An 11,821-nucleotide genomic window follows, 5' to 3' on the forward strand; every position below is an offset into this window, starting at 1 on the left:
CACCCCTCTGGGCATCCCTCTTCTGCTTTGCTCTTCTATTTATAAGGACTTTTTTGGTTACCTTGGGCCATCCAGAAAACCTATTTAAGGACAACTGGGTATCAACCTAATTTCATCTGCCATCACAGTCCCCCCTTGTAAACTATCCTCATACCTTTACGTATTCAGAGGGTTAGGGGTGGCCATCTTGTGGGGGGCATTATTCTATGTAGCAGAGTCCAGCCTCCTTCTCTGGGTGGCTATCCCATTGTTCCAGCACCATGTATTGAAAAGACTTTGTTTTTTCCCAGTAAATGCTGACTGAGCAAGCAATTTACTTCTGAGCCACACACTCAGCCCTGAAGAGACATTTTTCCCCATTGAAGAGACCTGGCCCCTGGTTAAAGACTGACCACAACATGAGTTTATTTTTGCATCTCAGTTCTGTTGCTTGAGGCCTGACTCTGGAGATCCAACCAAGCAGCTCTGGCCTCCAGCCCCAAACACCAAACAGAAAAGGAGAAAGGTGTGAAATGAACTGATTAGAATCATGTCCTTAGCCATGTCTTCAAGGGACTGACAATGACTTTGAGTTTCTACAGAAAGCAGAATGAGGGCAAGCACTTGGGGTTTGTACAGTTGGAGGCTTTTCACAGCTGCCAAAGCAGATGATCTTGAGGTGTGGGCTGCCCATCATTATCTCAGGATTGGTCAAGTGGAGCCTCGTCCACAATAAGAAAGGACAGCTTCAACTCATCTCACGCTGTTTATCAGTGAGGTTGAATCTTTACACGTGGTGACTCAGAGCACAGGAGACAGATGCAATACCGGGACAGAGATGCCAAGTCTTTAATCCTGGTTTTAGCTACCCATCAGACAACTGCAGACACAAATGAAGATAATCAGTCCTTGTTACAGTTCTACTCACTGATCTACATGTCTGTCTTTAGGCCAATACCACACTGGCCTGAATACTGTAGCTTTGTAGTAAGTTTAAAACTAGGAAGTGTGAATTCCTTGTGAATTTTAGGACCAGCTTTTCAATTTCTACAAAAAAAAAAAAAAAAGTTTGCATTTTGATAGTGATTATTCTGCATCTCTACAACTTGGGGAGTACTGCCATCTTATTTCCAATCCATGAACATGGGACGTCTTTCCATGAACATCTTTAACTTTCTTCAGTGAAATCTTCATTTTCAGTGTACAGGTCTTGCACTTCTGTTGTTTACTCCTGAGTATTTTATTCTCTGTGATGCTATGGCAAATGGAATTGTTTTGACACTGATTTTAAAATGCACTGAGTGAGTCTCATTGCACTTAACTATACTCCACCGAATTACCTCAGCACTGGAAGGAGCCGCTCCTTACACCCCCAGGCCTTGCAGCCTCAAATCCCTCCTTAGCCAAGTCATGGAGCTCGTCAGGTGCAATCAGGCGGGAGGGCTTTTTGGGTCCTCGGAGGGACCCAGCAGCCTCCAGTGTTTGCTAACGCAATTCAACAGATGTACTGAGCTCCTACTCTGTGTCAGACACAGTTCTGGAGGCTCGCCAGGCATCAATGAATAAAACAAAACAAACACCTTGACTCTTAGGGAGCTTATATTTTAATTAGCAGAGACAACAAATGTAACAGATAAATAAAGTTAACAGATGTCAAAGCCCACCAAAATATCACTTCTCCAGGAAACCTTCCCAAATCTCCTCACGCCATCCCAACCCCATGTCCCCTTCTGTGGGGACGCAGGCCTGCCTCCGAGCTCCTCCTAAGCCAGCTCAGGGAAGGGCTCAGGCATAGCTCGCAAAGATTCAAAGGGTGGGCACAGAAGACATCGCCCTTCCCTGTCGGGGCTTCACCTGCCGGACTGCGCATGTGCGTAGCGCAGACCGATCCAAGAGCTCAGACAGGTGTTGGCCTTCGCGCAGGCGCACTGGCCGCCGCCGGGAGCGCTTCCGTCTCCCTGCCGCCCCGCCGTCGCCATGGCCGCGCCCGCCTCGGGCCTCATCTCGGTGTTCTCGAGCCCGCAGGAACTGGGCGCGTCATTAGCGCAGTTGGTGGCGCAGCGGGCTGCGTGCTGCCTGGAAGGGACCCAGGGTCGCTTCGCGCTCGGCCTGTCGGGCGGCAACCTCGTGTCGATGCTGGCCCGGGAGCTACCCGCCGCCGCCGCCCCCGCCGGGCCCGCCAGCCTAGCGCGGTGGACGCTGGGTTTCTGCGACGAGCGGCTGGTACCCTTCGAGCACGCCGAGAGCACGTACGGCCTCTACCGGGTGAGAACTACGGGGGCCGCCGGGGGTCATGCCGAGAGGGCCGCGCCCACCTCCTGAACTGCGGCTACGGGCGCCGCCGGGGATCACGCCGAGAGGGCCCCGCCCACCGCCCGAGCCTCGCCTTTGTGGGTGGGGTCACTCAGGGCCTCGCCTTGCCCTCTGCAGTTGTCCGGGGACTGATGGGTGTCCTGAGGTGCCACCTGGGCCACACCACTCTCCAGTTCTACGTCGGTGGTCCAGTGTGACTAGGCAGAGGGACAAGTTTGGCCAAAGAGCTAGAAGAGACACTAAATAACGCTTTGTATCACAAGTTCCAAGAGCCAGGCGTCTGGGATCCGGGTGGAGCCTGGCCCTGTTCCTTATCTGGGGCTGAGGAGGAGGATCGCGAGTTCAAAACCAGCCGCAGCAACTTAGAGACTCTGTCTTAAAGAAAAATATTTTTAAAATGGGATTGGGATGTGGCTCAGTGATTAAGTGGCCCTGGGTTCAATCCCCAGTGCCAAAAGAAAAAAGAAAGTGTGTTGTTCCTTTCCTTGTGTAACTTTTTTTTAAAACTTTGCATTTTTTAACATTAAGAGACAAAATTCTGACAAAGCATCAAAAGAGAAATTATGTGGCCATTCTCTGAGTGCCCCATTGTGGGGTCCTGTGCTCTGTGCTAGGGCTGCAAAGGGGAGCCGGGCGGTTTCCTCCAGGGCTTGCAGCATGGACGGCCCCCCACCCAGTGCGAAGAGCTGGCTTGGAAGGCTGCAGGAGCTGGCACCGGAGAGCTGGCACAAGGGGACGCTGCCAAACCAAAGGCCATGTCCAGCCGGCACTTGCTCCTTCTGCTGGTTTTCTAGGGCTGCGAAGCAAATGACCCCAAACGGAGGGGCTTAAAAACGACAGGAATTTATGTCCTCACTCACTGATGGTCAGAGCTGGAGTCGGGGGTCCCAGGGCCATGCTGCCTTGGGAGCTCTGGGGGAGGGTCTTCCTGCCGGGGTTCCTTGGCTAGTGGCAGCCTCCCTCCAGGCGGCCCCCTCTGTTCCTTCTCTCATTCCTTTCATCTTAGGATGCCAGTCTTCTAAGTGACTTTGGGACAACCCAGTTTGAATGAATGGGTCTTAACTAATTTCATCGGAAGTTACACTCTTTCTTCTTCCGCAGCACTGGATGAGCCAGGGCCTCGCGCACGCAGAGCAAGCTCTCTCCCACTGAGCTTCACTCCCAGCCCTTTTTATTTTATTTTGAGACAGGGTCTCACTAAGTTGCTGAGGCTGGCCTCAAACTTGTGATCCTCCTGCCTCAGCCTCCTCTGTAGCCGGGAGTAGAGATGTGCCCCAGCACACCCCAGTTGTAACCTTATTTCTTAGCAACATCGTATTCTGGGGTTCTAGGTGGTTGTGAGTTCTGGAGGTACACCATTCACACTACTACAGGGTGCAGAGGCATTTCCCTCCTTGAGGTGGGACCTGGGTCCTCTAGGCGTCTGCATTTCTGCTGAGAGGCCTTGGCCCTGTTGCTGTGGGAGAATCAGCTGGGGCTGCCCTCCTGGGGACAGTCCTGCCCTCTTGGGGACAGTCCTGCAGCATGTTCAGAAGGAACCCGCCCAGTTCTGTTTCTCGGGACCTGATCCCCTGAAGCCACCCAGGCCCTGTTCCAGACTCCCTGGAAGCCCAGCCTGACCTGGGGCGCCCTGTCCCGTGACCACAGAGGGGCAACTCCCGGGAGAACCTGGCGGGGGGCAGGGGTGGAGTCAGTGAGGGCTCAGGAGTCGGAAAGGAGGAGCCCTGGGTCGGAAAGGGCCCCGAGAGGGTGTCCCTCCTCTGGGCTTCTGTGTCCACTGTGTCTGTGGGGCGTCGGTTCGAGGCCACCCAGGAGGGTGGTGTGTAGTCACACAGCCCTGGGGAGGGGACAGCCCGGGGCCTGTAGCCCATGTGACAATGTGACGTGCTGAGGGAGGACCTGGAAGGAGGTGACAGAAACGGGCCTGGCGCTTCCAGCTGGGTTTGCCCAGCGAGTCCCTGCGAGGGTGCACAGGTGGCGCTGCTGGGCCTGGATGTTCATGTCCCCACAAGTCCCAAGGAGGTGGCCCTGGGAGGTGGGCCTTGGGGAGGTGACGAAGGCCCACCTTAGAGACCAGGAGACCCGCCGAGTCCCTTCCAGGGCACGAGGACCCAGCGGACCGTCTGAACCGCCGGTGGCCTGGGCTTCCCACGCTCCAGAGCTGTTGTCCTCAGGCCGCCCCATCTGCTCCTTTGTCACGCAGTCCAGCAGACAGACAGGGACAGAGCAGGGACGTCCGTCCAACAGTGAATCTGACCCTGCCCCGCTCGGCTCACACACCCTCCGTGGCTCCCTACTGTCCCCACATGGAGCTCCTCCATGTGGGCGGGGCAGCTGGCAGGTCCTACATCCCTGTCCCCACCTGCTCTGGGGACACTGGAGTGTCATCGCTTCTCCTCTGTGGCCTGCGGTGGCCGAGCTGCCCTTGGCTTGAGGTTGGGCTCCGAGACGCCATGGGCTGTCTCAGCAGGTCAGAGGTCTGGGGCCGCCTCCCCGCCACAGGTCAGGGTGACCCTGCAGCCGCAGTGGGAAAAGTGCGGGGCCCAGGAGGAGACCCTGGAGCTGTGTAGGGCGGAGGGCGGGGCCATCACCGTGGACTTGAAGGACCCCCGGTGGAGAGCTGCTGGTAGCACTTGGCCACTGTGACTCCAGCTCGCCCAAGGTGGCCACTCTCCCACTGCGGGGACCTTCCTGTTCTGCCCCAAGGGCAGCTGAGGTCCCAGTGAACCTTGTCCCGAGGGCCGTGTTACCTGGGCCCAGGAATCTGGTCTTGGCCAGGAATGGTCTGGGCGCCTGCGTCTCCCCGGGTGTAAGTGGGAACGGGTCAGTGCCTCAGCCGGAGGATCCAGGTGGTCACGTCGCTGCTGGTGACATTGTCCCTCTGTCTCCACAGACGCAGCTGCTCTCCAGACTGCCCATCCCAGACAGCCAAGTGATCACCATTGACCCCACGCTGCCCGTGGAGGAGGCGGCCGAGGACTACGCCAAGAAGCTGAGACAGGTGGGTCCCTCCGAGAAGCCCTGTGACCGTCAGCAACCAGAGGTGGCCCTGGGGCCGCTCCGCAGAGGAAACACCCAGAGGACTCGGCCCCATGTGGGGGAGCTCTAGGGTTGCCTGGCTGCTGACATGCAGTGGTGGGTCCAGGTCCCTACATCTTGGGGACAGTTGTGTCCCCAGACCCAGGCCAGGACTCTTAGCCAGTCGGACACATGAAAAGTGGAACCTCAGATTAGAACCTCCTCGCTCACAAGCACCACAGTGCTGACTCCTGGGTTCCAGCTGCAGCTGCCCCGTGGGACCCTCTGGGGTGTTGATTCCTGTAGTCCCCGTCACACGCCAAGACCCGTGAGGTCGCTTCTACCGAGTGCCGTGGTGCTGACGTGTGACTGCAGGTCAGCAGAGAGGGTGACTGTGATGCCCAACAGAATGCAAATACTAAGCACGTCGGGTGGCACTTGTTACTTAGGGAATGATGACGAGGAAGAGGGCGCTGCTCAGTGTGGACGCAGCTTAGAAACTGTTTTCAATTCATTGTCAGTTAAATCGGACAACCCGGAGGCGGGGAGCAGAGGGCGGATAGCATTGTGTTCCTCCGACAAATCCCCGTTTGCTCCGATCCCCGCTCTCAACCCCTCTCCTCTGCCCAGGCCTTCCAAGGAGACTCCGTCCCAGTTTTCGACCTGCTGATCCTGGGGGTGGGCCCTGATGGCCACACCTGCTCCCTCTTTCCAGACCACCCGCTCCTGCAGGTGAGAGCACCCGCGCAGACCCTGCGGCCCTGTGTCCTGAGCCCCTGGTGTCTGGAGCTTCCAGAGGGTGGTGGCCCAAGGTGGCGGTGGTGGCCAAAGCCAGGGCTGACACTGGCCTGCACCAGCCCCACCTCCCAGCCCTGCTGAGCCCCACGGGACCCGCCCTAAACAGAGACCTCCAGCAGCTCAGCAGGGAGCACTGACCGAGCAGGTGTTCCATCTCCATGTTTTTTGATTTCCATCTCTGCAAAAAAAGGTGGGGGGACCTTAAATCACCTGCCCTAGGACTGTTGGGAGAGCATGGGGTGAGGGATGGGCCAGGCCTGGTGTGCACGCGTGTTCAGGCAGTACACGTGACGCTTGTCTTCTGTTCCCCAACACGGGCCTTCCTTCCCCAGGAGCGAGAGAAGATCGTGGCCCCCATCAGTGACTCCCCAAAGCCACCTCCACAGCGTGTGACCCTCACGCTCCCTGTACTAAATGCAGCCCGAACTGTTATCTTTGTGGCCACTGGAGAAGGCAAGGCTGCTGTTCTGAAGGTAATGGCCAGGGGTTCCAGTCCCAGGAGGGTTATGGGCACCAGGGATACGACCAAAATATGACCCCAAATGCTATTGTGCTAGAGAAATCAGATCTGAAAATAGTTCGCTGATTCTTGAGTCAAAGGGGGAAATCAAAGTTGCAGTTATGGGCTAGTTAGGAATTAACACACATGAAATGAAATTGATGTAGCATGGCCAAAGATGTGCTCAGACGTCAATTCATGCATTAAATACATAATTTTTTGTTTGTTTGTTTTTTGTACCAGGGATTGAATCTAGAAGTGTTTGACCACTGAGCCACGTCCCTAGCCCTTTTTGTTTTATTTTGAGGCAGGGCCTTGCTAAATTGATAAGGACCTCACTTGCTGAAGCTGGCCTCAAACTTGCAATCCTTCTGCCTCAGCCTCCCAGATTGCTGGGATTACAGATGTGTGCCACCACTCCCAACTTAAATGCATAATTTAAAAAATTTTTTGTTGTTGTTACTGGAGATTGAGTCCCTACCATTGAGCTGTGCCCCCAGCCATTTTATTTTGAGACAGGGTCTCGGTAAGTTCTTGAGGCTGGCCCCAGCCTCCTGAGTTGCTGGAATTACAGGTGTGTGCCACCATTCCCAGAACTTAAATGCATTTTTAAAATTATTAAAGAGGAAACAGTAAATGCTTTATTTTAGAATTAGGAAGAGGTCAATAATATTCAATTAAAGAGGGCTGGGGTTGTGGCTCAGTGTTAGAGCACTTGCCTAGCATGCATGAGGCACTGGGTTAGATCCTCAGCCCTACAAAAAAACAAAAAATAAAGATAGTACGTCCACTAAAACTAAAAAATATTTTTAAAAAATATTAAATTGAAGAAAAGATAGCAGAAGGAGTAAGTGCAGTTAAAATCAGAAGTTGATGGGTTGGTTAATAATTTTTAAAGTCTAAAATAAGTAGATCCAAAAGATGGACAAAGCCCTGTCAGTGCTAATCAAGAGAAAAAACAATGTTGCATTAGGAATAAGATAAAATATAGCTACACAGAACATTTTAAGAAAGTATAGAATAAAATATTAAAAATAAGCTGTAAGTTGGGCTGGGGTGGTGGCTCAGTGGTAGAGCGCTTGTTAGCACATGTGAGGCCCTGGGCTCCATCCTCAGCACCACATAAAAATAAAGGAATGAAATAAATATAATGTGTCCAACCACAACTAAAAAATGAATGTTAAAAAAATAAGCTGTAAGTAATTTCTAAAAATGTTCAAGTGCCAATGGGCAACAGTGGAAGACACTAGAATATTTTTTTTTTTGAAAGAGAGAGAATTTTCAATATTTATTTTTTAGTTCTCGGCAGACACAACATCTTTGTTGGTATGTGGTGCTGAGGATCGAACCCGGGCCGCACGCATGCCAGGCGAGCGCGCTACCGCTTGAGCCACATCCCCAGCCCTAGAATATTTTTTGAATATGTAATAAAAATAAAAGCTGTCGAGCCCGGACGTCTTCCCTGGGTGGCTTAGTGCTGGGGTTCAAGGTGCACGACTCTGGATCCTGTAGGCAAGCTCCCTGCCAGCGATGGCCTGCGTGAGCCCCCCACGCCCCAGCTCTCCCACCTTAGGGGGGTGGGGGGTCCCCAGGGATTCCCCACAGGTGGGTCCAGGTGGCTGCTGCTGTGAGTGGGAGCTCAGGCCAGCGACTTGCCTCCCTGGGCGGTGGCAGGAATCGAGGTCCCCACAGCTGTCGCAGAGGTGACGACACAGGGCCTGGGGGAGAGAAGGCAGCACAGTGTCCCTCAGTGTCCACAGAAGATTGGTCTAGAACCTCCTGGAGACCAAAATCCACCCGAAGTCCCTTCTGTAAAATCATGCACTATTGCACCCCAGCTGGGCACATCCTCTGTGGCCTTCAAATGTCCCTTGGGGACTTAGGAAACCAGATATAGTGTCACAGCCCTGAAAGAGGTGTCGTGTCATCCCAGTGGCTTGGGAGGCTGAGGCCGGAGGATGGCAGGTTCAAACCAGCCTCAGCCACGGTGGGGCCCAAGCCACTCAGGGAGGCTGTGTCCCTAAAAACAGTATAGAACAGGGCTGGGAGGTGGCCCAGTGGTCAGTGCCCCTGAGTTCAGTCTCTGGTACCAAAAAAAAAAAAAGAGTTGTCACTGTGTTGTTTAGGGAATCACAACAAAGGAAGATGTCGGAACGGGTTCAACACACTTTTCTTTTTTCTGGAATGTGCTGGGTGTCTGGTGGGTGGACACTCGGCCATCTGCATTCATAACTCCCAGTGACAACGGGTCGGGTCAGGGTCAGCACCCCACGGCCTCCCAGACCACTTCGCGCCAGCTGGGCATGGTCCTACCTTGGTAGATGACTGGGCACAAAAGTCAAATGAAAAAGAAGAAATTTCTAGAAAATTCTGATTTCACTGCCCTTAGTGAAGTCTTTCTAGCGCACCCACCACTTGGTACAGATCAGCTGCAGCTGCTGTAGCAGGGACCGGGCCATCGCTGCGAGCCCTGCCCACGGCTGCGGGTCCAGGTAGCTAAGGAGGGCGGAGGCTGAGCATCCCCCATCCAAAGTGTCCCCAAGTGTGAAACCTCTTGAGCTCCAGCAGAAGGCCCCAGTGGACAATCCCACACCCGGAAACTGTCCCCTGCACAGACGTGAAGTTTCAGTTTTTCACTCCAGATGCAAGAATCAGTGCGTATGGGAGGGGGGGACGGAGCACCAGTGTCCTGTCCCCAAGATGCTCCACCCTAGACCTGGGTGCGCACAGTCCCCGAATCCAAAACACAGCTTCTGCCGCTCTCCCGGTCGGGCGCTGTGGCAGGGACTGTCAACCACTGGGTCCCTTTCAGGAGTCACCATGGGGCTCTGAGAGGCCGAGGGCGCTGGGGTCTCACGCTCTGTCCCCTCCTCGCAGCGCATTCTGGAGGACAAGGAGGAGAAGCCGCTGCCCGCCGCCCTGGTCCAGCCCCACACGGGGACGCTGCGCTGGTTCCTGGACGAGGCGGCCGCCCGCCTCCTGTCGGTGCCCTTTGAGAAGCATTCCACGTTGTAGCCGGCAGGGGGACGCCAGGGCCACCAGGGCCACCGAGGCTGTGCGCCAGGGACCTCCCGGGGCTGGGCCCCTCTGGCCACCGCTCCCAGCTGCGTTTGGGAGGAGCCACGTGGTGCTGCGAGAAGGAAGGGACCGGCCGCCAGCTCTGCCTGGCGGGGTCAGCCACACCGTGGGGCCGGGTGACCTGCGTATTAAAGGGAGCATTGCTGGAAGTCCCCACTGTCCTGTGGTCCTTCACGACAGCAGCCCGGGGACCCCGCCCGCAGCCCTGGCCCATTGGCAGAGGGTGGGGCCCGATGTCCCCGAGGCCAGGGCACCTGGTGTGGCCAAACAAAGTTCCACAAGCTGGGTGGCCGAGGACAGGAGAGTCACCCTGTCCTCAAGTGGCAGTGGGAAGTCCCAAGTCAGTGTGGGGGCGGGTTCCCAGAGGCCCCGAGGCAGGCTCCCCGCAGGCCTCTCCTGTTTCTGGTGGCCACTGCCTTCATCCTTGGCGTCCCTGGGCTGGGGACGCCTTGCTGCAGTCACAGCCTCTGTCACCCTGTATGTCTGTCTGTCTGTCCTCCCGCTCCTCCTCCTTCCTCTGCGGTGCCAAGAGGTGAACCCAGGGTCTCGCACCTGCGAGGCCACCACCCGGTAGTGGCTCCACCTCCGAGTCGCGCCCAGCCCTTTTGACCTTATTTTGGGTCAGTCTTGCTGAGTTGCCCGGGCTGGCCTTCAACTTTCGATCCTCCTGCCTCAGCCTCCAGAGTGGCCGGGATCATAGGTGTGCGCCACCGTGCTCGGCCTCTCTCCTGTTAAAAGGACGGCCGAGGTTGGACCTGGGACCACCCTAAGGAGTCCCCTCTGCAGAGACCCTTATTACAAACCATGTCACATTCTGAAGTTTCAGGGTCAGGACGTGGATATTCTGGGGGCCACAGTTCCTCCTCAGCCCACGTCCCCGAGTGCTGACTGCCCCGCAGGGCCACGGTGGCCCCTGGGTCTGGCTGACGGCCGGCCTGCTCAGCACCTGAGGCCACCAATGTGCCCAGTTCTGCCCAGAGTGCCCGCCGCTGCCCACCCTGCAGCTTCTCCCAGCTCCAGGGACCCCACTCAGGAGGCTGGTGGGCACCTGGACCGCTCAGCCCTGCGCAGCTCTGGGGGGTGTGGGGGTCCTGGGGCAGCCCCGAAGGCTGAGCACAGTGGGAATTGAAACCGCCTCTGGAGGCAGCTGCACGGGAGGGAGGGAGGGAGAGCCACAGAAAGTGAAGTTCCCTTGGGCATCTGGTCCCTGTGGGTCGCTCAGATGTGAGTAGAGGAAGTGGAGCGAAGCCTGGGCGGAAACTGCCTGAGAACTGAGCAGGAGGGAAGGGCCGCACTCTCAGTAGGGCAGCTGCGGTGGAGGCTGGGCAGGGGCTGAGGAAGGTGGGTGTGAGGACCTCCGGCAAGGGCCCTGCGGGCCTGTGGCCATCTCCGTCCCTGCTAAGCCACATTCCAGCCGCAGGGCCTTTGCATGTGCTGTGCCTGCTGCCCAGTTGTCCCCTTTTCCAGCTCTCTGCCCAGCTTGGCCCTCGTTCCCTAGGTCCTCAGGCCCCCTCCCCCTCCTCCTAGGCATTTGCCATCCCCCCTCCATTCCTCCCACCCTTGTTATCTGACAGTTTGGTCACTGTGTTTATTTTGCTCCCCTGTGACTGATGGTCCCTGGAGGTCTATTTTTTGCCACTTCTGCACCCTCTGCTGCGAGGAGGGATGTTGAAAGAGAAGATGGATCCTGTGGCATTCATGCAGGGCACGTTCAGATGTGACGGATGGCTTCCACAAAATAGAAGTTCATGTCTTTCTCTGGAGAGAGGGCAGCCAGGGCTGATGGAGCAATGTCATAAACTCTTGGGGACCCCAGTTCCTGCTACATTATTGCTGTGCCAACACTATCATGTGGGATCTACCTCATAGTCCAAGAGGGCTGCTTATGCTCTAGCCTTTGTGTCTGTATCTCAGCCACTGGAAGAGGAAGAGGAAAAGGAGATTGACTCTAGGGAAACATCCCGGGATTTACCCCAGACACTTCTGCTCACATCTTCATGGCTGGACTGTGCAGCACAGCCCCGTGTAGCGGCAGGGAGGCTGGGAGACATGGTCCATTTAGTAGCCTTGTCATGGAGACCCCAGGGAATGTGTTCTGTGCACTGACCAGAGCCCCTGGGCTGGGGGCAGGGCAAG

General features: G+C 55.9%; 1 protein-coding gene across 1 annotated transcript; it reads left to right on the plus strand.

The window, feature by feature from the left end:
* The first annotated feature begins 1,896 nt into the window (after window positions 1–1,896).
* Window positions 1,897–9,834, plus strand: Pgls (6-phosphogluconolactonase). The gene is made up of 5 exons (XM_005333009.5): window positions 1,897–2,244; window positions 5,186–5,293; window positions 5,941–6,042; window positions 6,441–6,581; window positions 9,485–9,834. Exons 1-5 carry the CDS (start codon window positions 1,957–1,959, stop codon window positions 9,620–9,622), a joined length of 777 nt encoding a protein of 258 aa, XP_005333066.2. The 5' UTR covers window positions 1,897–1,956; the 3' UTR covers window positions 9,623–9,834.
* The last annotated feature ends 1,987 nt before the right edge of the window (window positions 9,835–11,821 follow it).

Source organism: Ictidomys tridecemlineatus, chromosome 2 (genome assembly GCF_052094955.1).
Source record: "Ictidomys tridecemlineatus isolate mIctTri1 chromosome 2, mIctTri1.hap1, whole genome shotgun sequence".
NCBI lineage: Eukaryota > Metazoa > Chordata > Mammalia > Rodentia > Sciuridae > Ictidomys > Ictidomys tridecemlineatus.

Excerpts from the sequence above, each read along its gene's own strand:
- Pgls (XM_005333009.5), top strand. The coding sequence starts at position 1,957 with ATGGCCGCGCCCGCCTCGGGCCTCATCTCGGTGTTCTCGAGCCCGCAG. Across the intron at positions 2,245-5,185 it reads GCACGTACGGCCTCTACCGG|ACGCAGCTGCTCTCCAGACT; the intron begins GTGAGAACTACG and ends CTGTCTCCACAG. Across the intron at positions 6,582-9,484 it reads GCAAGGCTGCTGTTCTGAAG|CGCATTCTGGAGGACAAGGA; the intron begins GTAATGGCCAGG and ends CCCTCCTCGCAG.